At 38.8% G+C, this 25,162-nt stretch overlaps 7 protein-coding genes across 7 annotated transcripts; 5 read left to right on the forward strand and 2 right to left on the reverse strand.

Moving 5' to 3' along the window:
* Positions 1-2,738: 2,738 nt before the first annotated feature.
* On the forward strand, positions 2,739-6,015 carry LOC110751147 (protein EFFECTOR OF TRANSCRIPTION 2). The gene is made up of 3 exons (XM_021951580.2): positions 2,739-3,350; positions 3,635-3,991; positions 4,600-6,015. Exons 1-3 carry the CDS (start codon positions 3,258-3,260, stop codon positions 5,509-5,511), a joined length of 1,362 nt encoding a protein of 453 aa, XP_021807272.2. The 5' UTR covers positions 2,739-3,257; the 3' UTR covers positions 5,512-6,015.
* Positions 6,016-6,255: 240 nt separating this feature from the next.
* Positions 6,256-7,635, forward strand: SERAT1;1 (serine acetyltransferase 1;1). Its single transcript, XM_021951584.2, has 2 exons — positions 6,256-6,905; positions 7,007-7,635. Exons 1-2 carry the CDS (start codon positions 6,534-6,536, stop codon positions 7,496-7,498), a joined length of 864 nt encoding a protein of 287 aa, XP_021807276.1. The 5' UTR covers positions 6,256-6,533; the 3' UTR covers positions 7,499-7,635.
* A 453-nt stretch (positions 7,636-8,088) lies between these two features.
* On the forward strand, positions 8,089-9,938 carry LOC110750952 (pentatricopeptide repeat-containing protein At2g15690, mitochondrial). The gene has a single exon (XM_021951341.2). It carries the CDS (start codon positions 8,205-8,207, stop codon positions 9,717-9,719), a length of 1,515 nt encoding a protein of 504 aa, XP_021807033.1. The 5' UTR covers positions 8,089-8,204; the 3' UTR covers positions 9,720-9,938.
* A 291-nt stretch (positions 9,939-10,229) lies between these two features.
* LOC110750971 (Mitochondrial substrate carrier family protein) lies at positions 10,230-12,930 on the reverse strand. Its single transcript, XM_021951365.2, has 7 exons — positions 12,596-12,930; positions 11,825-11,910; positions 11,540-11,747; positions 11,310-11,436; positions 11,016-11,200; positions 10,812-10,934; positions 10,230-10,730 (listed from the first exon to the last, which is right to left on the reverse strand). Exons 1-7 carry the CDS (start codon positions 12,752-12,754, stop codon positions 10,593-10,595), a joined length of 1,026 nt encoding a protein of 341 aa, XP_021807057.1. The 5' UTR covers positions 12,755-12,930; the 3' UTR covers positions 10,230-10,592.
* A 514-nt stretch (positions 12,931-13,444) lies between these two features.
* Positions 13,445-16,171, reverse strand: LOC110751000 (Pyridoxal phosphate phosphatase-related protein). The gene is made up of 4 exons (XM_021951414.2): positions 15,794-16,171; positions 15,275-15,396; positions 14,974-15,175; positions 13,445-14,017 (listed from the first exon to the last, which is right to left on the reverse strand). Exons 1-4 carry the CDS (start codon positions 15,929-15,931, stop codon positions 13,706-13,708), a joined length of 774 nt encoding a protein of 257 aa, XP_021807106.1. The 5' UTR covers positions 15,932-16,171; the 3' UTR covers positions 13,445-13,705.
* Positions 16,172-17,313: 1,142 nt separating this feature from the next.
* On the forward strand, positions 17,314-21,533 carry NDL1 (N-MYC downregulated-like 1). Its single transcript, XM_021951343.2, has 11 exons — positions 17,314-17,472; positions 19,031-19,130; positions 19,350-19,447; positions 19,583-19,671; positions 19,900-19,960; positions 20,039-20,125; positions 20,210-20,287; positions 20,374-20,430; positions 20,543-20,598; positions 20,702-20,837; positions 20,956-21,533. Exons 1-11 carry the CDS (start codon positions 17,413-17,415, stop codon positions 21,175-21,177), a joined length of 1,044 nt encoding a protein of 347 aa, XP_021807035.1. The 5' UTR covers positions 17,314-17,412; the 3' UTR covers positions 21,178-21,533.
* Positions 21,534-21,893: 360 nt separating this feature from the next.
* On the forward strand, positions 21,894-25,138 carry LOC110751037 (pentatricopeptide repeat-containing protein At4g13650-like). The gene has a single exon (XM_021951455.2). The coding sequence runs from the start codon at positions 22,004-22,006 to the stop codon at positions 24,581-24,583; it is 2,580 nt and encodes an 859-aa protein (XP_021807147.1). The 5' UTR covers positions 21,894-22,003; the 3' UTR covers positions 24,584-25,138.
* Positions 25,139-25,162: the final 24 nt, after the last annotated feature.

The following is a 25,162-nucleotide window of genomic DNA, read 5'->3' on the forward strand; positions in this document are numbered from 1 at the left end:
TTCTATGTGCTAATGGAATGAAAATGAATAACTTATATATAGGAAAGAGATCATTGGTCACACTGGTTTATATGACATTATTTAGTGTCTGTCTTTTAATAATTAACGTTGTAACAAGGGATATGAGATGTCGATTAGCCATAACTTCAAACATATTTCTCATTACCTCTTTTAATTGGCTTTTGATATAAAGGAAGAAGTTACTAATGGATCTTTATTTAGTAAGTATAATTTTTCATGTAGATCTATCGTAATATTATATATTATTTGTTACTTTTAACAGTAAATTCAAATAAGAACTTACATGATTAATATTGAATAATCGACAAACATTTGTCTCTTCATAAAGAATCAAGAATCGTGATGACTATTAGTTCTTTGAGGAATCACATTTGAGTCACATTCGTCTATTTTATTACCCCTTTGGGTTTGGTTGGAAGATTATGTCAATTATTCAAACCTTATGCAATCTTCAAAACTACCCATCTTCTTTATTGTTTTTTTTTTTTTCCTTTTTGTCATTAGTTATTGTAAGTGAGTTCAAATTTGAGCTTATAGGTGTAGGACCACTCCCTATTATAATCTAGCTACTAGACAAAAGGTTGAATTAAGCATTGGAGGAACATCCTAAGTTGTGTCCCCTCTCCCCATGTAGTTTATCTAGGGTGTAGGACCTTAGAGGTAACATGTTGCAGTGCCTTCATTTTCTTGAAGTCAGAAAATAATGGAATTGCTTTGAGTGTCTTCTTTATCAAAAAGTTAAAAATGATGAAGTTTCATGGACTATATAATATTGAGTTTGCTTGTTTTTCTCTTGTTTAGTGCTATTTCTCCTAATAAAGTTGCATTATGGGTAGGTAAGCAATTGGCAAATGGACCTTAATAGGCTTCGAATCTTGAATTTGATGTCTCAATCCACTTCCTTTTCCCCTTTATCCAAAGGTGTTTTAATACAAGTTTTGGTGCATTATCTTTTGGCTGATAAAGTTGCATTTGACGAAGAGACATAATGAAGAAAACAATATTAGGAAGAATCAAACATGCATGATGATTGATGGGAACTTTGATCTCGCTATATATTGGCCATCATACCTTTCAAGACCTTATCAGCGTATATAGGCCAAAACTTTCAGCTTCATGATTAGTGAACGAAGAAGATTGAATAAGTTGCTTTTGAAACAGTACATGATGTAAAGCTCGGTGTCATATTATAAAGATGCTCTTTCAAATCAGTCTTCTTTTTCTTCTCACCAAGATTCATTACCAAGTCGGTCACCATTTTATCTTAAGGGAACTGTTATTGATACTCCACAAAAGTCATTGAGATTCTCCTTTCTCAAAATATGAGCGAGAAATTGTGCTTAAAATAGTGCACGATACCTTTCTGGAGTCCGAATAACAACTCCATATTTTAAATCCCGAATATAGCCGCCCAGATATACTATTTATAAATAATTTTTTTAGAAAACGACCCCAGTCAAGCCGGACGGCTATACTATTTTAAAAATAAAATCCGGCGTATAGCCGCTCGGCTATAGTATTTATATAAAATTTAAGAAAAGCCCAGTAAAGCTGAACAGCTATACTCTATCTATTAAAAAATTCTGCGTATAGCCGCGCGGCCATACACTTTTTAAAAAGAAAATTGTGAGTATAGCCGCGCGGCTATACTAAAGAGACCCCCTATCGGTTCAACAGCCACGTGTAAAAACATTATAGCCGCGCGGCTATACTCGGGAATTTTTTATATAAAAAAACCCAGTAAAGGCGTGCGGCTATACTATTTATAAATAAACTTAAAAAACGATCCACGTAAAGCTGCGTGGATATAATCGTTTAAAAAATATCTCGAGTATAGCCGTTCGGCTATACGACCCTAGTAAAGCCGAACGGCTAGACTCTTTTCTTAAAATCCGAAGTACAGCCAAGCGGCTATATTCTATTTATAATAGACCTACCTAGGGCTAGCACCTAGCATTCACTTATCAATTCGGCACACGTGTATACTCCACAAAAGTCGTCGAGATTCTCCTTTCTCAAAATATGAGCGAGAAATTGTGCTTAAAAGAGTGTGTGATACCTTTTTGGAGTTCGAATAACAGCTCCTTATTTTAAATCCCAAGTATAGCCGTGCGGCTATACTATTTATATAAAATTTAAGGAGAAAAAAAGACACCATCCGAAGTACAGTTCTATTTATAAAAAAATTATCGGGTATAGCCGCGCGGCTATACGATTCTCGAAAAAGAAATAGACCTGCTTAGAGTCTATCGCCCGCTTATCGATTTGGCACACGTGTCAAAACAGTATAGCCGCCCGGCTATACGTTTTAAAAAAAAAAATCCCTGTAAAGCCACGCGGCTATATGGTTTATAAATAAATTTTAGGGTTATTCGCAGCAATTGTCCCTCAACTATACCCCAAGTTACACTTTGGTCACTCAACTCAAATATTAGTTGCAGAGGTCACCCAATTAAGTGTTTTGTTGCACCCTTAGTCCTACCGTCAAGTCTCTCTAACAGTAGGGACTAATGGTGCAACACAAGTAAAGTCGTTGTTTTAAAATCCCGAGTGTAGCCGACGGCTATACTATTTGTAAATAAAGTTTTAAAAAAAGACCCCAGTAAAGCCGCCCGGCTATACCATTTTTTAAATAAAAAAATCCCAGCAAACGAAGAAGATTGAAGAACTTTGATCTTGATATATATATTGGCCATCATACCTTTCAAGAGCTTATCAGCGTATATAGGCCAAAACTTTCAGCTTCATGATAAGTGAACGAAGAAGATTGAAGAAGAAGTTGCTTTTGAAACAGGGCATGATATAAAGCTTGGTGTCATATTATAAAGATGCTCTTTCGAATCAGTCTCCTTTTTCTTCTCACTAATATTCGTTTTCAGTACCAATTCGGTCACCGTTTATCTTAAAGGAACTGTTATTGGTACTCTATAAAAGTTATTGAGATTCTCCCTCTGAAAATATGAGAGAGAAATTGTGCTTAAAAGAGTGTTCGATGCGTTTTGGGAATCAGAATAACAGCTCCGTATTTTAAATGAAAAGAGAAAAAAAGTCTCACCCAAAAAAGTAGAGAGAAAAAAAGTTGTCACTTGGTCTGGGCCAGTCCACAGCCCAGTTTGGGGTTGGATGCGGCTCAATTTTATATGGGCAAAGTGGTATTTTCGGAAGGAGATCATTTCGGCGTTGATAAAGGGCGCGATTAACGGTCATTTTCTGGCAAAGGGGGCACAAAGCCTCAAATGGGAGCCGGCGACTTGACCGTTGCTGTGACAAGGTTGAAGAGAGAAGATTGCAAGCGCACCAAACACGACTCTCACTTCTCCAATTGGAAGGTAATTTCTCTGCCTCACCTGATGGAACTGGAATTGGAATTGAAATTTTGATTTTTTACTTGATCTGTAATTTGAAATCTTTGGAGATTTTGATTACTTTCTCTGTCCTCTACTCATTTTATTGACTGACTAGCTGTATCTTCAAATTAGATTTCTGGGTTTTTGTTTCTCTGTTGAAAGATCTCAAATTTACTCCCACTACGTACCCAGATTCCAAAATCCAGTTTTATATGGTATTTACAACATGGGTGTTTTTGTTTCTACATTTTTGTTGGGAATTTTAGATTCTGGTTGGTCCTTCTGATTGGGAAGACTATTCACTGGGAAGAGAAGGGGCTGAAAGATACAGGGTTCATAACCTCCCTAAAAACGAGAGTCCAGGTGTCTATGAACTTGGCATTGCAGTCTTGCGTACTGGTTTAGGCCGTGAGATTGGCAAGCTTGACCCAGACTATATAGTCCCAGTGTACCTTGGACAAGCTGATAATGTGAGGACACGACTTCAGCAATATGGTCGTTCAGGAGCTCATTTGGGCAATGGCTGCCCAACTGGTCATCCTAGTGACCGTGTCCAAAAGGGGCCGGGATTGTTTGCTGAGATACTGTCAAGAGACTACCCCATTGTGTACAGATGGGCTCCTGTAAGTTTATCTAAATTTTGATCCTTTAAAGAAGTTTGAACTTTACTAGGGTTTTTTTTGTGATTGAACATTGAATTAGATGTATCATGCATTTATTAAGTTACCACTTTTATTCTTCCTTGTTGTCATGGATGGCTATACTAGTTTATCATGCATATTATGTGGATGCCCTTCTACTGGTTGAGACTGATGGATATTTGATCAGTGGCTGCCAAAAGAGTCCTTATCATCTCCTGTAAAGATCAGATGCTGCAAGCTGGATAGTTGATTGCTTCATAAATTTCTAACTTCAGGGTTTTCGTCCACCTTCATGTTCATACCATTACTACATATATGGGACCATCATAATTAGACAGAAGCTATACTTGTATGAAATTTTTCTATCTTTTATACAACTCGAGGCTTTTAGTTGTGTTAACTTGGGATTCTCATACATGCACATACATGGTAAATAGTGATCATGTGCTTGCCATTATGCATGTGTGGACTGGAATATCTGATATGTAATTGGAATTTATGAATTCTGAAGCACTTCTGGGTGCAACTTTGGCCATGTGATTGGAATATATGATATGCCCTTATCGTTTCTTTGTTGATTGTATCTACAGATGGAAAACAAAAGTGTTGCGCTGAAAACAGAAACTCAGCTGCTTAACACATTTGATTATGCATGGAACACAAACATTAATGGGGCAAGACGCCCCGATGATGTCCTTCAAAAACTTAAGATAGTATCTTCAAGCACTACACGATTTGTTAATATTGCCCAGAAGCTTGTGCCTTTCAGTTCGAAGAAAGTGGGTACTAGGATTGAATCAAGCAAATTGCTTTCACCAGAGGATAGGTTCAGTGCTTATGCTAATAGGGAGAGCCACAATCCCCTTTCTCGAGTTTTCAAGCTTGGCAGATCACAGCCTAGGTTAGTTTTGGATAGAATTGGCACTACTCAGGAGAATACTACAATTTGTGGGGTGGATGTAGGTGATGGCTCCGTTTGCAGAATGCCACCAGTTCCAGGAAGAAAGAGGTGTGCTAAACACAAAGGGATGAGGATTAATAGGTCAACTAGAGTTGGGATATCAAATAGCACCGTTGACTCAGAATCAGAATGCAGTGCTATTAGCAGCATAGAGTTTCATGATGCTCAAATTATTAACCGTGATACAGTAGAGAGCTTCACTTCCATTTGTGGATTCGTCTTTGCTGATGGCTCCATTTGCAGAACGCCACCAGTTCCAGGAAGAAAGAGGTGTGCTAACCACAAAGGGGTGAGGATTAATAGTTCAACTAGAGTTGGGATATCAAATAGCACCGTTGACTCAGAATCAGAATGCAGTGCTATTAGCAGCATAGAGTTTCATGATGCTCAAATTATTAACCGTGATCCAGTAGAGAGCTTTACTTCCATTTGTGGATTCATCTTGGCTGATGGCTCTTCTTGCAGAAGGCATCCGATCCAAGGGAGGAAAAGATGTGATGAGCATAAAGGGAAAAGAATCAAGAACCCCAACTCTTATTAGGTGAACGAAGCTAAACTAAAATATGTGCATGATGTGGCTTCAAACTATGAGCAGAATTCATCTGCATTATGTAAATTTGGAGAAGTGCAAGCTCAAGTTTTGACAGTCCAATAAAAGCTATGATACTACATGTGGGGTAGTGGTGGATGTAGGTGATGGATATTTTTGCACAAGGCATCCTATTGTAGGAAGTGGAAGAAGGTGCTGTGACAGCAAAAACAAAATTATGTGTCCTTACTTACAGAAAAGATCTCTATGTGAAACTACTCACGAAAGGAGCTGGGAAGCAACATAACACAAGGGAAGTAGAGTAAATCCACTTAGGGTTTTCTTCTCTCTCTGAAAATAGATTGTAGAAATTGGTGATCTTCAATTTGTTGTTGATTGTTATGCCTATCAGATAATGTTGTAGCGTTCTATATCAAATTATTACATACCCTTTAAAATAATGTTGTATTGGCCTAAAAGAAATTGGGTATGAATTTGGTTTGACTTTTTTTGTCATATTTGATATCCTTTTGTGTAATTTCATCCCATGTTTTATGTTTTTGTTTTTCTCCTTTTAAGTCATGATTTGTTATTTTTGGGTTTTTATTTATTTTTTATACTAACGAAGGGACATACTGCCAAAGTGTCATAGGATTTGAATCGGAGATTACTGGTCAGCAAGTCAAGGCCTTCTCAACTGGGTTAGACCCGTTGTATTTTAATTAGCCTTCTCTAGTTAGGAATGCATCTCTTTGCAAATATAAGATAAGATAAAATAACTAGATTTTTTTCTTTCCGTTTTATGTGACATCTGGAACAAAAGATAGAGAGAAGAATGAATTGGATTGTCTCTTTTTGGGTTTTTTAGATCCTCCGCCACCTGATTTTTCCCTAAAGCAACCCATGTAATTAATTAAACCACACAAAACACAAATATAATAAACAACCACATATCCCCCATTTTCACAAACCACCATTTCTCCACTGCTCTCAACTATCGTGCGCCGTAGTAGCGATAAACATCAACGGATAAGATGCCAGCCGGCGAGCTCCGATACACAGAGTCGTCCTCCGAAGTCGAGGGCGAGGCGTGGGTGTGGGCCCAGATCAAGGCCGAGGCGCGCCGGGACGCCGAGGCCGAACCGGCCCTGGCCAGCTACCTCTACTCTACGATACTCTCCCACTCGTCGTTGAAGCGATCCCTGTCGTTTCACTTGGGGAACAAGCTCTGCTCCTCCACTCTCCTCTCCACGCTCCTCTACGACCTCTTCCTCAACACCTTCTCCTCCGACCCCTCTCTGCTCGCCGCCGCCGTTGCCGATCTCCGCGCCGCCCGCGAGCGCGACCCCGCCTGCGTCTCCTTCTCCCACTGCTTGCTCAATTACAAGGGCTTCTTAGCCTGTCAGGTAATTAATTTGATTTTTAGGTCTACAAGTTAATTTCCTGTTTTGATTCCTAGAAAACGCAAGAAAATAAACGAATTGATTTTGTTTTATTTGATTTATAGGCTCATCGAGTGGCGCACAAGCTGTGGATCGAGTCACGCAGGCCCTTAGCACTTGCGCTGCACTCGCGGATCGCCGACGTGTTCGCGGTGGACATACACCCGGCGGCGAGGATCGGAAAGGGGGTGCTGTTCGACCACGCCACCGGGGTGGTAGTGGGGGAGACGGCGGTGATCGGAAACAACGTGTCGATACTTCACCACGTGACGCTGGGTGGGACCGGCAAGGCCGGCGGAGATCGGCACCCGAAGATCGGCGATGGGGTTTTGATCGGCGCGAGCGCGACGATTTTAGGAAATGTGAAGATAGGGGAGGGGGCGAAGATCGGGGCCGGATCGGTGGTGTTGATTGATGTGCCGCCGAGGACGACGGCGGTTGGGAATCCGGCGAGGTTGGTTGGCGGGAAGGAACGGCCGTCGAAGCTTGAGGATGTGCCTGGCGAGTCCATGGACCATACGTCGTTTATTTCCGAGTGGTCTGACTATATTATATAAGAATAAGGGTTGTGAACTTGTGATAGTTATGTGAGTTGTTTATCGTTACGCTAATTGCCTCTAATGTTTTGAGAATGTAATAATGCTTTGTTTTTGTACTTTGTTTTCTTCTTCTTTTAAAAAGGAGATTATCTAAACCTTGTTGAGCCTTGGATTAGAGCATGGGACAATCAAAAAAGCAGAGAGCTTAAGCTAAGTGAAAGAATGAATGAACAAATTAAAAGTAAATAGACTTTGACAAGAGTTGAATTTCAAGACCAAAGGTATTTTGCGAAGGTAGATTGTGCAAATGTGGGTGGGCTTTGGTATGATGTGGGTTCGAAACTAGTTTGCAACTCATGTCCTTTTTTACTGGGGTTAAGATCCTGTCGGCTTGCCTCAAATCGCATTGACGAGTCATTCTATGGCCCTTAGGTTAGGTTCTATATTTTAACTGTTTGATCAGACTAATCAATTTGATCCAACAGTTAAAAAATAAAGGTTCTATATCTTAACTGTTTAATCAGACTAATCAATTTGATCCAACAGTTAATCAATTTGATCAGTTAAAAAATAATCCCTTACCTGGGCAATATAACTCTTGCTGCATTGACATGGCTTTGAGTTTACTCAAAGCCCACATCGACCAATGACCCCATTATCCCATCACTTAACATCTTCTTCCCTCTTTCTGCTTTTCCAATAGTAGCAGAGTTTTAGCACATCAATGGCTTCTCTGACTTCTTCTCTTCAGCCAACTGGAAACTCCATTATCTCTTTTCGTTTCAGAGCTCGGATAACTCCAAGCCCTCCTGATAAGCTCTATCTCAACACCACTCTTCCTTCGGTCCTCAAAACCACACCTTCCTCTTCCTTCAATCCCACACCATCCAAACCTCTCTGCACCAATGCAGTTCCCAGCGCCAATAATCCCAGAGTACATCGCCGCAACACTGGCTCCTCTCAGCCCCAACCCACAACATCTCGCTCCAATTCCCAGTACAAGACCCAACCTTTACGCAAGGGCAACAAGTACCAGAACCAGCAACCAAATGAACCAAAACCGAACGGTGATGAGTTAAACAACCAAAATGTGAGTGCCCCATTGCGTATTAACACAAAAGATGTGGATTTGATGCGTTTGTGCAAGGAGGGTAAGGTCAAAGAGGCGTTGCAGTATATGGCTCAAGATGTTTCCGCTGATTATGGTGTATTTTGTGTGTTATTGGAATCGTGTGACAGCTCGAAGTCGCTTGAGGTTGGGAAAAAGATTCATGATTTTATGAAACAGTCGCCATTTCGCGGAGATATTGAGTTGAACGCTAAATTGATTCAAATGTATGGAAGATGTGGGAGTATGAGAGATGCACGCAAGGTGTTCGATCGAATGCCTGAGCGGAGTATGAGTTTGTGGCATTCAATGATACATGGGTATGCAGTGAATGGGCAGGGTGATGAGGGGCTGCTGTTGTTTGAACAAATGAGGAATTTAGGATTGAAGCCCAATAAGGAGACATTTGTAGTGGTTTTGGCGGCATGTGCTAGCGCGGAAGCTGTGGAAGAAGGGTTAACGTACTTCGAGTTGATGAAGAATGAGTATGAGATTGTGCCGGAGATTGAGCATTATTTAGGGCTTATTGATGTTCTTGGAAAGTCTGGTCATTTGAATGAGGCAGAGGAATTCATTGGGAAAATGCCATTTGAGCCTACTGCAGAAGTTTGGGAGGCTCTTCGAAACTTTGCACAGATTCATGGAGACATGGAGCTTGAAGATCGCGCTGAGGATTTGTTGGTTAGTCTCGATCCTTCTAAGGCCAATGCTGAAAAAATCCCATTGCCTCCGCGGAAGAAGCACTCTGAGATTAACATGCTAGAGGAGAAGAATAGGGTGAGTGAGTATCGGATTACAAACGAGGCATATGAGAAACTGAAAGGTTTGAAAGGACAGATGAGGGAAGCAGGCTATGTGCCAGATACAAGATATGTGCTTCATGACATTGATCAGGAGGCAAAAGAGCAGGCCTTGCAGTATCACAGCGAGCGTTTGGCAATTGCTTATGGTCTGATCAGTACTCCAGCCAGGCAAACTCTAAGGATAATTAAGAATCTTCGAATATGCGGCGACTGCCATAATGCAATAAAAATCATGTCAAAGATTGTTGGGAGGGAGCTCATCGTTAGGGATAACAAGCGGTTCCATCATTTCAAGGATGGGAAATGCTCCTGTGGGGATTACTGGTAAACTTATCAGCAGCTAGTGCATACAGCTTCTCTACAAGAGTCGAGGCTGTGGTGCTACGTTATGTAATGTTCAATGTGCAGCATGAAAAATCAAAGGAAGTTTTTTGGCCGGAAATTAACTTTGTAGTTTTTTTATGAATATCTTTTCTTGTACATTAATCTTGTATTTAAATTCAATTACATTCAATAGAAAACAAATTTACGATTATGTTTCTGTTTACTTGCTGATTGATTCTCAGATTTATTTCTGAGCATAATCTGGTCGATTGTTTTCAATATTAAGCCCAAGGTTCAAAAGTTGGAAGGTGCCTTGTATGATTCCTTTTTGCTTCTTTCATCTTTTACCTAAAATGGCATCTGCTTCTGGGGGCTGTGCCAGTAGTGAAGAATGAATTCCTTTTCCGCCCTTTATTCGCAGGAAAAGAAAATGGCAAAAATGGAATCTGCTTCCTCGGGGGTAGTGGTAAATAAAACATTGAACAGATGCATTTCAAGTTCTTAAGCCAATATCTTAAAGAGACAAGAAAAGCTAGTAAGATTACTCAAACCTTATTATTCAATTATAGAACGATTACAGGGGTCAAAATTCTCCATATGTACATTGCAAGAGAATCGTCTCTCCTAAATATACAAGGTAACCTAATTGATGATTTCTGCTAACTTAATCAATGAAACTAGAGCTTGTAGGATGTGTAAGGGAGGGGTTTAACCTACCGAGGGGCTATTATTCATCTTCAAAGAATGAAATGTACAGCTGAAAATGGCATGAATGGTACAAAAAGTCAACCTAATTGACAATTCAAAAGGGAAGGAAAAGCTCCCAATCATTTGTGCAGGACTGTTACTTGAAGTGAAAAATTGGAAGAAAAAGTAACTAGGAGTGAAGGGAGGATGGATGGGTATTTCTTTTGTTGGTTACCAATTTTGTCACAGCTTCATCCCTTGAAGGAACTCGAAGGTAGGACTTCATAACATCGTAAACTGTAAACCCGATTGCTACAGATGGTACGACCTGAATTACAACATCCCAAAACATGATTAGACAAGAAAGCCAAGGGATTTTCTGTGAAAAGACTGACTAGGTTTTTACCACCTTCAAGTAATTGATGCTAAGTCCTGAAAATAATTGCCTCCATCCTTGCTTTTGAGCGATCATGACAAGGACTTCCATTGTCCCTTTCATCTCTGGACTGTTTGATGGCACGATTCGTTGAACCTATTCAGATGATTTTCACCCATCAATGTCACAAAATTTTCTGTCAAATAGTATTTTAAGGACCCTTATAAAGTACATTACCTGCATTTGCCTCCTCACCACATCGAGGGGATATGTAAAAGTCTGACCTAATAGACCAGCAACAGAACCACATACAAGTTTGACCATAATACTCTTCTTGTGCTCCTGAGGGACATGGCGCTTCATCTCCTCATAGAAGTAAAACTTCAAACCGGCATATGGGAAGATTCCATAAAGTGATGGAGCTGATAATGATGTTAATGCGTTAAATGCAAAATTGTTGCAAACATCTTAACAACTATAGAAACACACAATGACAGCAGTGGATGATACAAGCAGTTTTCAAATCCATACCAACACCGCGATAGAGGCCTCTAAGTCCAGCCTCTCTGTAAGTCTTCGAGAAACAATCAAGAATTCCTTTATAAATTTGTCCAGTATTTACTACCCCTTGCACATTTAACTTCGGTGAACCAACAACCTGCAAAACAAACATGGCTTTTGTCAAAAAAAAGTTTCTTGGAAGTGTAAAGAGCAACTAATTCATGCACTTGAGTGAGATTTTTCACGATTCAATTAGTTACCTGATAAGCCAATTTAGTCCGAACTAAATCAAGAGGATAAGTAAAAAGCACAGCTGTTCCTCCAGCAAAAGACCCTGCCACAAGATCTAGACCAGGTCCACGCCCCACGTCAGGAAAGGTGAGAATAATCCATCTGCGGTATTGTTCGTAAGTCATATAATGCAAAGCTGCATAGGGAACAATTCTTGCAACACTAGCTCCGTTTCCTCTGTATGAAAATATATTAGTTATTGAAAACTTGAAAACACAACCTTCACATAAATGTTTATGTACTCAGGGATCCACCTGTAGAAACCCAAAGGCCCTTCTGTCTTTGCAATTTTCTTAATGGATCCAAACAGCCCTATGCTCTGATACTCTGCTCTTCTGGTCTGCAAAAGACAACAAACAAATAATTTCAATCTTCAAGGATAATCTGCTTAATGGTAAATCCAGTTTAAGTTAATGATTAGTTTCTAATCGCCATGGGAAACATGAAGGAATATTTTAACCTCCAGTTTCCCACTCAAGGAGGAAGAAAAAACAGAAAAACCACACACAAAATCAAGGCACGTGTTAAATAAGCTATTTATCTATCTCTCAAAAAACCTTACAAGTTCTCTTCTTTTGTTTTTCCTTTTTGGGTCGGAGAAGGAAAGTTAACTCGGATTTTCTTGCTTGGAACTCCTGAAATTCAGTTTGTATACTATTGACCCCATGACTGCCTCTATAAAACAAAGTCATGGAGAACAAAGTATCGAAAAATCGAATCAAATAAAGTAACCCATTGAACTTCTAATGATCACAGTATTATTCAATCTGAGACCAGCAAACACCCAACAACAGAAACCAATTTCACAATCCATAAAATTTGCACCAGTTCAGTAAAAAGCAGTCATCTTAGATGAAATCTACCCACTGAATAAATCCCAGAAACTCAAACACCCAAGAAGCCAAATGTAATACCAATCTTTACAGTGCCCAAAATCAAGAGTCAACTTTAGCCACTTTCACAGCAAAAAAAGGAAAGAATCAATCTAAGTCCATATTTTGAAGGAGAATTTAACACAATTGTACCTGAAACAAAATCTTGATACGCTCAAGTGGTGCAACAACAGTCTTTGCAACACCACCCGCAACACCACCAGCAATCAGCTCCTTGGCAAACACAGGCATGGCCTCTATTATCCCATCCAGGTAGGTATTCATCTCTCTCTCTTCTCTCTTCTTTGCCATTGCAGCACCCTCTGAAGAAACACAGAGAGAGAGAGAGAGAGAGAGAGAGATTCTGGGTAGCTGATTGAAGGAGGAGTTGGCGCAGAGAAGAAAGAGAGAGAGAGAGAAAAGAATCGAAACGTTTCTCGATGTGGTTTATGGATTTTATATGTATGGGAGAGGACAGCGGACAAGTAAGAGAACCACACGCTTGACTTGGATTCCCTCTCTTTCTATGTAAGAAAAAGAATTATTGGTTTGCAGAGTTATGTTCAGCTACTTTCAGTTCTATTTTATTTGTTTCAAATTATAGAAGAATCTCACAATCAGGACCGTCCAATTACTGGGCCAGTTTCAATCATGGGCTTATGTGGCAAGTCAAAACAAGTCCATATAGCCAGATTAAAAATAAATAAAAATCAAATCAAATCCATCTACTTTCTCAGTCACAAGTTATACAAGCACACCATCATTAGAAAATTGAATGAAATCAAAGACTTCCCCCCTTTGTTCAATTTTGACTTCAGTGTGATTAGCGTCATCATGAACAATGACTATGATGGTTAATTTGATTATTTTGCTAGCTAGTAGCAACAACAATGGACCGTGTAACACGTGCCAGCATATGTGAATTTAATAAACCAAAATTATATAGACATTGGGCATAGATTCAGATAACATAGATATCAATAAAACCTGCAAACTACAGAAAACAGAAGAAGAAAAGAGTTGATATAGAATGTATTTTTCTTAGCTTATCCAAAAAATGCATACCCTCTCAACACTCACCAGCCACTCTTAATTTGATCAGAAGCAACAGTCTAATATTAATGGTCCAAAATACATTCAAATCTGTGTTGCTTAAATTTAAGTCACAGGAAAAATTGCTTTCTATCAGAAAGCAATTTCCGCCTTCGATTGCTAGTGACGAACAGGGAGAGTTTGAGGGAGTGCTTCATCAGGCATTGGCTGTCATATGTGGTCAGATGAGTTCAGCTGACTGAGGTCACTACAATTAATTTCTTCAGTAGAAATTCTGTGGATGAGGTGAAGCAATATCTTCCCAAGCTCCTCTCCATCACTCCATTCATGGATGTCAGCCATGATAAGCATTCGGTTGCTGTAAATGCGCTTCGATAGAGCATAGTCCTTCCTTGGCATTACATGGTCTCCTTCTACAAGCCTTAAAGTTGGGCAAAAATCATTTCTCCCATCTCCTAGGTAGATATATATTTTCCTCCCATTGGCAGAAACAGAAGCTCGGATTTGATCAATCACCACACCCTAAAATGGAAATCATAAATAGAACCTCAGTTTTATATGGAACAAAGCTACTGTAAGAAGAAGATGGAGAAAACATTTTATGCAGTAAAACATATCGATAGGAAAATAAGCCTCTAAATGGCAAAATTAGGGACAAAACTGAAGCACACTTGCATTGACCAAGTCACAAAACTTTTGTCCTGACCCCCATGGCAGAAATGATAGAAATATTTAGCTCTGCGTTTAATTTGAAATGGTTGGGATGGTGAATGATAGAAAATAAATCAGCATATCCTGCAGATCAACCCTATTTTACTTGGGAGCTAACATATACCTCTATACAAACACTTGAGTCTTAAAACTCATCACCCAGTAAAAGTGCAGCCAATTTGTTCCCCCTCAATGCTAGTGAAAACGGATTGGAAACGAATGGGCAACACTTCATTGTGGCTCCTATATGTATTGTATGTGATCTTCTTTGGAAACAGGACCATAGTATATACAATAGAAGTCTGCATCTTGTTTTTGAAACGATTTTTGTTTCAGGTAAATAGGGCCAAATAATTAATAGCAAAAGTTACAACCACCTATAGATGGGAAGAAAAAGCAATTACAAACCAAACATGTCTCCATTTTGCTATCATTTGTTACTGGTCCAGACACAGGATAGAGAAAGATTGAGCACTCAGCAAGCCAAAAAACATTTTTTTTGCTGAACTTATGAACATTAATACCTCAATGGTAATGTGTAAGTCGTATCCAAGGAGAAGCTCCAATCATCAAAACCAACCAGTTATTCAACAAAGCAACTGAGAAACTCTTAGTAGATAGGTGCTACATTGTATTGATAAACATAGTTGCATGCCACTAGAAACAAAAGCACATATATGGAAGTAATATATAACTGAAATGGATGATACTCCGAGTACACTAACATCAGACAAACAAATGACTATTGGTTTGAGACGAAAATTTACCTTGCACAAATTTGGAGGGCATAAATTGCAACCATGAGAAGGTGAGCCTACATCATGGTATGGAAAAATCCCGAGTCTTCCATCTCCATCAACAAAGCTTGGATTTGTGACAATATGTGAGAAGCATCCTAACAAACCATGACATTCCAAGATTGTCTCAATAAAAAACTGATTTGCATCGCTAATAATCCTCAAATCACATCTGCAAAGACCATATTGAACACCACATCGTAGCACCAAACGAAAAGAAAAACAAAATTAACATACAATCGACTATAAATGAATTGGCTGAAAAATTTACCCTGAAGCATGAGCTGACTTAATAGCTGCAATTACCCCTGGATGCATTGGAATTCTTTTGAGGCACTCTTTAATATCCACAGAACTTTTTCCTTGCAAATGCAGCTCCTTCATCATTCTATCCTACAAAGTTTAACAGTCAACATTAATAAGGCTTAGTCCTTCGGCATCATAACTGGTTTTCATTTCATTGTAAGTTGTGTGTATGTTGCCAATTAACATTAACAAACCAAAAAGTCCATGATCAAAGTTGAAAACCCACAAATGCAAGGATCTCTCAGCAATAATACAAAGTTTACCAACTGGTTTGCATAGAAATTCTTAATCTTTTTTCTTGTTTATATATCTGTGACCAAACAGAACAATTAGGCTAAGTGTTAAAAAATATCGTTTTCGTTCACAAAATTCACCCATTTATTAGCAACCAACCAGAGGATAAAAATATCAATAAAAATTTGAACTTTTTCTATAAATCTACGTCCTGAAAAGATTTGCAAAGAGAGAAAGAGAGAGTGCAAACCATGAGTTTGTTCCATGGCAAAGTAGAGCGAAGCTCATTGAAGAGCTGAGTGAGACCCATCTCCGCAACGACCCAGCTATCACTGTCACCGTCGATTAGGGTTCGGTCAAAGTCAAAAACCACAACTATTCCCGCCATTACGAGCACCGGAGGCGGTTTTCCCGCCGGCCAAGAAAAGCTGTTCACGGTAAGCAGCTGAACGCGCCAACTGTCAACCAAGAGTTAAGCGACGGCGTTTGGTGACGGCTTCTGTTGTGGTTGTTGTTAAAAAATAAATAACTAATTAATTAATGAAAACTTTGTTTTGGGGGCTATGTTGGAATTTTAAGAACACAATGAACAATGATTTGAGCACAACAATGGAACCCTAAAATTGTCTTGGGCCTCTTGTCCTATTAAAGTCGGTAGACCAATTGATGGTCAGAAGCATCAATTGGTCTTTTTTAATGAAATAGTAATTGATTACGACTGTTGCAGGACTAATAAGTTGTATAGTTTCATTAGAACAAAAATATCAAATAGAAAATTGATTGTTTCGCAAATGAGGTGTTTTGAGTTAATATTGAGAAGCATTTATAGTTTTTATTTTATTTTAATACAAACGATACTAGAATATAGTAGAGTTTATATTTAACAATACTACGTCTCCGCGATTTTCAATTGTCCAAAATATGTCATTATTTAGTATTAATAGAACTCTAGAACAATTACCTGATCCATAAGAACGCTCTAACCTCTTCCACATTTGAGTTGAGCAAATCTGTTGCTTTTAGAACTTCAGTTTTAACCATAACAAATTGCAACCTGCAATTAGAAACCCTAAAATGCCCATATTCCAAACTCTATTTTTCCTCTTTCTGATATTTTTAGCTTTATTGAAATATTATTCCTTTTCATGGCAACTAATTCAATTGACACCAAAAGGGGGAAAACACACCATGCAAAAAAAATGTGATGAAAAAAGATATTCCATCAAATCATGATTAAGATAGCATGATTAATCATTGAGTCAGTTGAAAGGCAAGACAACTAGAGAGAGAGAGTATTGTAACTTCTAAACATGTCCAATCCCCAAAACATGTAACCTTTTTATTATTTTTTTCTTTGGATTAAAAATTAAATAAAGTGCGCATGGCCCACATGGGACCCACAAAAAAAGAGCATCCAATTACTGGTGTACACATCACTAGGACAACAAACACTTTTAGTCAAACCACAATGATAGGGGCATGCCACTATCATTCCCTTTAAAGTCAAAAATATGAGCCGTAAATCCGGAAACCGTAAAAACGAGCATCTATAAATTACGGTAAATTCAATAGCCGCGAAAACTTAACGGATATGGGACGATACGGCGTCGTATCGAAGCAACTGCCTGAATTTGACTGCGGGTAAAAGATTAAGGACTAAATTCCGTTAGAACGGATAGGCGTGGGAGCGTCGGTGGTGGTTAACCGCAGGTTATTTTTTCGGTTTAGAGAGAGAAAGAGTCGCTTTGTATATAAGCCACAACGAAGCCAAAGGCCTACATTTCTTCAAGAGAGAGAAAGAAAGAGAGAGAGAGAGACAAAGCGAGAGAGAGCGAGAGAGGGGCTGTTGGGAGACGCGCAGAGTTAGCCATGGCTGAATCAAACGACGCCGTCTCCCTCGACATGGAGAAGATCTATCTTGGTGGAAAGGTTCGAGCTTTACTTCAAAGATTGATTTGTTTTCTTCTTTCTGTATTAATTTTTGTTGTTTCCTTATTCTTTTGTTTTGGGATTTGGTCTACTAGCTGAAAGCTTAAGTTAATTTGGTACGAAGTATTTTGGCATTGGGTCCAAAGATTGAGTTTAATCTATCGAAATTTTGAATTTTCTACGGTTCTCATTTTTCTTCTTTCATGTTTATTTTCTTGGGAACCTTGGTTTGCAATACGTTTTGCCGTTTTTGAAATGTTGGAGTTATCTCCTGTTTGGTTACATAGAAAATATAGGAAAAGAGATAGGAAAGTCACATTTTGTATTTTGGATGCTTGTTCTTCCCCAGCCCCAAGTCCTCTGTAGTATGCGACAGCGGCGACTATTTGGCTTGGTTCAATAAGAAGAACATAAAACCATTTAATTTCAGATGTTTCTAGAAATGGGTTGGCTAAAAATTTAATTTTGGGATACTGAAGATATGCAAATGGTAATTCTAGATCTGCTAGATATCATTTTTCTTTTTACATTTTCACCGTTATAGATGCAACGAAGCTTTCCTTTTAAGTGCGCATTTGTGTATTTGGGATTTGTATATGTTAACATCTTCTCGCTCCATATGCAATCCCACCTGATTTGTTCTAATGGTGATTTTCTTTTCCACTCTCCTTATATTTTTAATATCCTTTTAGCTTTGTTCCGGTTCGTGAACTTTTATGCGAAAGGGTTGAATGTTTGAGATTACTTTGGATTATCTAGTATAGGAAGTACTCATTTAGACCCTTTTGTTGATTTGTTTGGATTAAGCTTCAACTCAGTAATGGGGGTTTTTCTTTTTTTCTTTTTCCCTGATTCTTTCCTTCGTGTGTGATGTTCTTTATTGGGCAAGAAGCTGGTTGCTTCGATGAGTCAATCTCTGTGGTTTATTCAAAGTGTTTTACTGTCTGTTGAAGAAACCGAAGTTATACCTTTCGTTGTCTTATTTCTCCACTCTATTGACAAGTCTAGCTGTTGCTTTAAAATGTCATCTATATCTTTTTTTTTATCAGTTTCTGATTAGTTTAAAGCTATTTTCTTCTTTAATATATTAGATTCCATGCTTCTCTTTTTAACTGTCACCACTTTCTTTTCTTCCTTTTTCAAAAGATTTAAATGATTGATATCCAGAACCACTTATTTGTTTCATCTATTTTTAACAAAATTATGTCAAAGATGTGGCAGGTCAGTTTGAGTTCCCTGAAAAAGGTGTAAGTGCACATGGGAAGCACTTTAGGGAATAAAATTATCTGGAAAGCTGGATTCCTGGATTTTTTCCCCTTACTTGAATGTTTGAATAATCACATAGATAAGACAGTAGATATATCTTAAATAAAGGCTATATGTTTATGTATATATCATATAAATATAATGGTGGTAAAATAATTTAACTTGTAAATTTGTGATGTTTTCTTTGACAATTAGATATAGTTGTTGATTTGCAATCAGCATGCTTAATTTTTCTTGCTCTGTTATTGTTATTCTGGTTGTTACTCATTTATCACAATTTTTTAATCCTCAGGAACATTTTATACAAACTGGCTGTGGTTCTGTGTCCGTTATTGTGTATGGAGACCAAGAGAAGCCTGCACTTATCACTTATCCTGATTTAGCTCTAAATCGTAAGTGCGATAAATTCTCTTTTCCTGGCTCAATTTTGTCATTGTTTGAAATGGCAATCTGAGTTTTACCTTTTGCTGTTCTTAATAAAATTTTAGTACCTTATTTTCTGAATGGACATCAAAGCTCTCAAATATATTGTTTCTTCTTAACACAATTAGACAATTCTACAAAGTTTATTTTTCTAACAACTTTTTTTCTTTCTTTCTTAAATTGTGCAGATATGTCTTGTTTCCAGGGGTTATTCTTTTGTCCTGAAGCGGCTTCTTTGCTGCTCCACAACTTCTGCATATATCATATCAGTCCTCCTGGCCATGAGGTCTGTAAATGGTTTGCTTCAAGTGGATTTCTATTATACTTTTTGACCAAATCATATAAATTTTGAAAAATATTTTATGTAACTGAATGCCATTCACATAGTTTCTCTTTGGAACTCTCACAAGAGTTCTTGCAGTTAGGAGCTGCTTCAATTTTTCCCGATGATCCTGCGCCTTCTGTTGATGACTTGGCAGATCAGATCCTTGAGGTTCTCAACTTTTTTGGGTAATGACTAACACTATTTCTTCATTCCAACTGATTTTCAAAAGACCCTGACTGCTGCTTCCAACATTTAAATGTAACACATTATTTTCTGGTGTTAATAATGGGTTGCAATTAGAGCTAGGTGTAGAAGTGGTTTTCCATTTTCACTAATCATGTTTTAATGTCATTTTCTTTGATGAGATTTTGCACATTACCTAGTTCCGATTGCACTAACATCTCCTTCTTCAGGCTTGGTGCAGTTATGTGCATGGGGGTGACAGCGGGTGCTTATATCCTTTCCCTATTTGCTGTAAGTTCCTTTCATTTTTTTCCAACTATGTTTAAAAATGTTTCAATCTCAGTTCATTGATCAATCTTTATTCAATAGATGAAATATAGGGAGCGTGTCCTTGGATTGATACTTGTATCCCCTTTGTGCAAATCACCCTCTTGGACAGAATGGTTTTATAATAAGGTTCCTTTTTCTAACCTAGCTCTTATTTGTTGTGAGTAAATGTTAATTTCGAATATTAAACCTATGCTTACTTGTAATTTTTAGGTGATGTCGAATATGCTATATTTCTATGGCATGTGTGGTTTGCTAAAAGAGTGTTTGCTTCAGCGCTACTTCAGTAAGGTATTGCTGTGCTCTAACTTGTATCCTTCTTATACTTCTACTACCTTTGGTAGATTGAGTGATGAGTATGTTATACTTCTCAACAGGAGGTTCGTGGTAGTGCTGAAGTTCCAGAGTCGGATATAGTTCAAGCATGCAGAAAAGTGAGTGCTTCGGCTAATTTAAATTTCTTTTAGGTAAACTGCATGTTTTCTGGAACAGGACTCTCAAATGGGTTTTATCTGTTTGATTTACTTGCAATGTTTGCTTCTTCAGTTGCTGGAAGAGAGGCAGGGCTCAAATGTTTTTAGATTTCTTCAAGCAATTAATCGGTAAGCAGTGCTGGAGTTGGTTTCTTACTTTCTGGTTTCCCCTCCACAGAGATAAATGCAATTTATTTTGATGGTCTATAACTTAGTTTTTTCCAACTTTCAGGAGACCTGACATAACTGAAGGGTTGAAGTCACTAAGGTGTCGCACACTTATTTTTGTTGGGGATAGCTCTCCTTTCCACTCTGAGGCTCTCCACATGACCTCAAAGTTGGATAGGAGATATAGTGCCTTAGTAGAGGTATGTTGCATGCCATGTTATACTTGTTTCTTCTAAATATCTATCATTAGATGCGCATGATTTTGAAAAGAATCAAAGAGAGTGTTCAATACAGGATTGATGGGTTGTGTTGGTGCAGGTCCAGGCTTGTGGATCCATGGTAACAGAGGAGCAGCCACATGCAATGTTGATACCTATGGAGTATTTCTTCATGGGGTATGGCTTGTATAGGCCATGCCATTTCAGTGACAGCCCTAGGAGCCCGCTCAGCCCATCTTGCATCTCCCCGGAGCTTCTCTCCCCAGAAAGCATGGGTTTGAAACTAAAACCAATAAAGACCCGTGTTTCGCTAGGACAATAACATTGTCAAAAAAACAGGCGGAAATTGGAAATAATGCAAGTGATGTGAATGTGGTTTCAAAAGTTGCTTATTTTTTTGGTTCTTTTGTTAAATTTTTTATTGTTTAAGCAGTGAAAAAAAGGTAGAAGAAGTGGCCGGAGGGAGGGGTTGTAGATACAGAGGGGGAAGAATATGTCATATATAATATAATTATATAGGGAGGGAGGAGACTTTGATTCATTCTTTTGTAGTCAGTCATAAGGGAATCATTCCTTTGAGCTGTCTGTCTGTAAATTCTACTATAAACAAATTGGATTGACTATTATTTATGATGACGAGAAATCAATAACAGAGGGGAACTTCCCATTCGTTCAGAATCTCTCTCTCTCTCTCTCTCTCTCTCTCTCTCTCTCAATTCCTTTGAACTGCATTTCCACTTAGATACAGCTACATCAAATAATATAAATAATATTTTACTTATAAAAAGTTGAAATATGTAGACCAGTTTAGAGTCATAAATTTATTCATCGCGTTAAGGATACTTTAGAAAGAAACGTACCGCAAAACAGAAAATTAGTTGGTGGAATTATATCTCAATGGTTTTCAGAATATTTTGGGGTGGGCCATTATGGTCATGAGTCCGCCCCATTGCATTTAAGTTGGAGTGCCTTAAAATTAATTTAGAGTAATTTAGACTAGAAATAGTTTAATATACAATATGGTGATGTAACGGGTCCAATTCATACCTAATGTTTTTTTATAATCAATCGCTTTCGCTATTTGTACGAGGAAACATGAGAGAGTGAATTAATTCCCACATTCGGAGGCTTGTCTTCATGGGACTGCAATGCGTATCCTACGGACTGCTTTTCGAGGTCATTTCTTCGTTGAACTTCCTGGCAACCTTCTCTCCTTCCCACAATCTCGCGCTGCTTTCTGTCCCTTTAGTACCGCTTTATCCCATGCAGAAGCCACTTCTTTTAGCAATGACACTGAACACTGTATGGCGTCGTGTTTTGATGAGCGCTTTCAGAACATACTCAGAAAATTATCCAAGAATAACCCAAACGAGAGGACGAGTCTCTGTTCTGGCCCTTCTGGGTTGCTACGTAGTTGCACTTCAAAAGGGCCTTTGAAGGAGGGGAAGGCGATTCAGGATCAACTGATCAAAAATGGGATTCACCCAAGTTTGGAAATTTGCAGTTCAATGGATAGTCTCTTTGTGAAATTGGGGAGCTTTGGGTTTGCAGGTAAGGTTGTTGATGAATTGCCAGAACGAGATGCTGTGTCGTGGAATAAGCTAATGTCTCGGCTGGAAGATGAAGGATGTAGCTACGACTTGATTAAATTCTATTGTCAGATGAGGAAGGATGGTGGTATGCCAAACGGGTTAAGCTTGGCGGCTGGATTGAAAGCTTGCTCAATTAGCTTAGAGTTGGACTTTGGGACACAGTTGCATGCAGAAGTTATAAAATTAGGAGTCTTTCTGGATGGGATTGTTGGGTCTGCTCTGGTTGATCTTTATGCAAAGTGTGGAGAGCTGGAACTAGCAAATAAGGTGTTCTTTAACATGCCCAAGAAGAATGCTGTGTCATGGAATGCTTTGCTTGATGGATATGGTAAGATTGGTGATTGGAAAGAGATTCTGACATGGTTTTGCAGACTAAAAATTCAGGGATTGAAGTTTAGTAAATTCACTTTATTGACTGTGCTTAGGAGTTGTGCTCACATGGAAAATTTAGGAGGAGGTCAAGCTGTGCACGCTCTTCTAATCAAGATTGGTTGTGAGCTTGATAAAATTCTGGGTAGTTGCCTTCTTAATGTGTACTCGAAGTGTGAATTGGCAGATGATGCACTCAAAGTCTTTGGGAGAATAAAAAATCCGAAAATAGTAGCCTGGAGTACAATGATAAGCTGCCTTGATCAACAAGGCCGAAGCCTTGAAGCAGCCGAGATGTTTTGCCAAATGAGGCACACAAACTTAAGACCGAATCAGTTTACCCTTGCTAGTACGGTGACTGCTGCAACGAATCTGGGTGATTGGCACTATGGTGAAAGCATTCATGCTTGTGTATTTAAATACGGTTTTGAATCTGATAATTACGTCAGCAATGCACTTGTAACAATGTACATGAAAGTTGGATCTGTACAAAAAGGTTGGCATGCATTTAATCAAATGCCTGTTCGAGATACAGCTTCATGGAATTTCCTTTTGTGTGGAATTTATGACAGTGAAAACTGTGATCATGGGCCAAATGTCTTCAGAGAGATGCTTGCGCAAGGTTTCAAACCTGATACGTACACATATATCAGCATTTTAAGATGCTGTTCCAGCCTGTTAACTGTATGTTTTGCGAAGCAAGTACATACGCATATCATAAAGAGTGGCCTCAACGCTAATAGATTTGTAGCAACTGTTCTCATTGGGATGTACTCCAAAGGCAGGTCCTTGGACGATGCAGATGTAATTCTGAACGAATTGATCGAAAGAGACCTCTTCACTTGGACAGCCCACATATCTGGTTGTGCACAAACTAATCAAGGAGAGAAGGCTGTAAAGAGTTTCAATCAGATGCAACGACAAGGTGTGAAGCCCAATAACTTTACTTTCTCTAGTTGTTTGAGTGCTTGCTCCAGTTCAGCAATCCTAGAAAGTGGACAACAACTCCATTCACTGGCATTGAAGTCTGGGCTGTCAAATGATACATATGTTTCTTGTGCACTTGTTGCTATGTATGCACAATGTCGATGTATAGAAGATGCTGAGAAGATATTCAAGGGCTTGGATTCAAGAAACAGAGTCTCCTGGAACACAATCATATGTGGATACTCACAACATGGTCAAGGAAAGAAGGCTCTTGAAGCCTTTCAGATTATGCTAGATGAAGGTGTTCCGCCAGATGAGGTTACTTTTATAGGTGTTCTTTCTGCATGCAGCCACATGGGTTTAATTGATCAAGGGAAGATGCACTTTAATTCACTGAGCAAGGATTATGGGCTTACTCTTTCAATTGAGCATTGTGCATGTATGGTCAATATTTTTAGTCGGGCCGGCAAATTTAATGAGGTTGAAAGGTTTGTTGGGGAATGGAAACTCACACAGAGTCCCTTGATTTGGGAAACTGTTCTATGGGCTTGTAAAATGCATGGGAATGTGGAAATTGGTGAGAGAGCTGCACAGAAGCTATTTGAGCTTGAACCTGAAATGGACTTCAATTATATATTGTTATCTCACATTTATGCAGCCAATGGGCAGTGGGATGATGTTGCAAGGGTTAGGGCATTGATGCGCAGTCGGAAAATTACAAAAGCACCAGGGTGTAGCTGGCTAGAGGTCAATGCTGAAACCCATGTTTTTTTTGCTCAAGATAGAACACATCCCATGATCAGGGAGATTTATTCACAGTTGGAAGGGCTGGCTAGATGAAGAATGAAAACTATAAATTTCTCTTAAGATTGGGAATGGCTTGGGGCATGGACATGTGTTATCAGATATATGGTGATGCGTTGCCTATGGCTGAGAATCAGTTGGTCGTCAAGAGCTCATTCCATCTTAAAGACCACTGCCACAAAATGCAGACGCCTACAGGAGGCCATTCCGGAGTTCAAGAAGTTGAAAGGTAGGAACTAGAACTATGGAGGGCGCTTGACCAAGCAGACATTAGAAGTAGATTACAAGCCAGATTTGGAGGCCAGAGAACAGGTGCTAATCCAAACATGGAGTTGGCAGGCTGCAAATGGGTTGATTAATTTATGGGGGTAATTCTTATGACCATCAAGAAAGTGAAACAATGCCATCACAATGTGTTAAAATTATGTCCCCCAATATGAGCATCACCTATTGGATAATTGGATTGTTGCCAATTTCTCTTGTTAACAAGTTTTCTTTTTCTTATGTTCCCACCAAAATTGGTGTAAATTCTTACGTATTGTACATTGCAATTGGAGAAACGATTCAATGAAAACATAGAAACTTGCCTTCCTTGACCTTTCTTTTCCTTTGAGC

Source organism: Prunus avium, chromosome 7 (genome assembly GCF_965620075.1).
Source record: "Prunus avium chromosome 7, drPruAviu1.hap1.1, whole genome shotgun sequence".
In the NCBI taxonomy this organism is placed as follows: Eukaryota; Viridiplantae; Streptophyta; class Magnoliopsida; order Rosales; family Rosaceae; genus Prunus; species Prunus avium.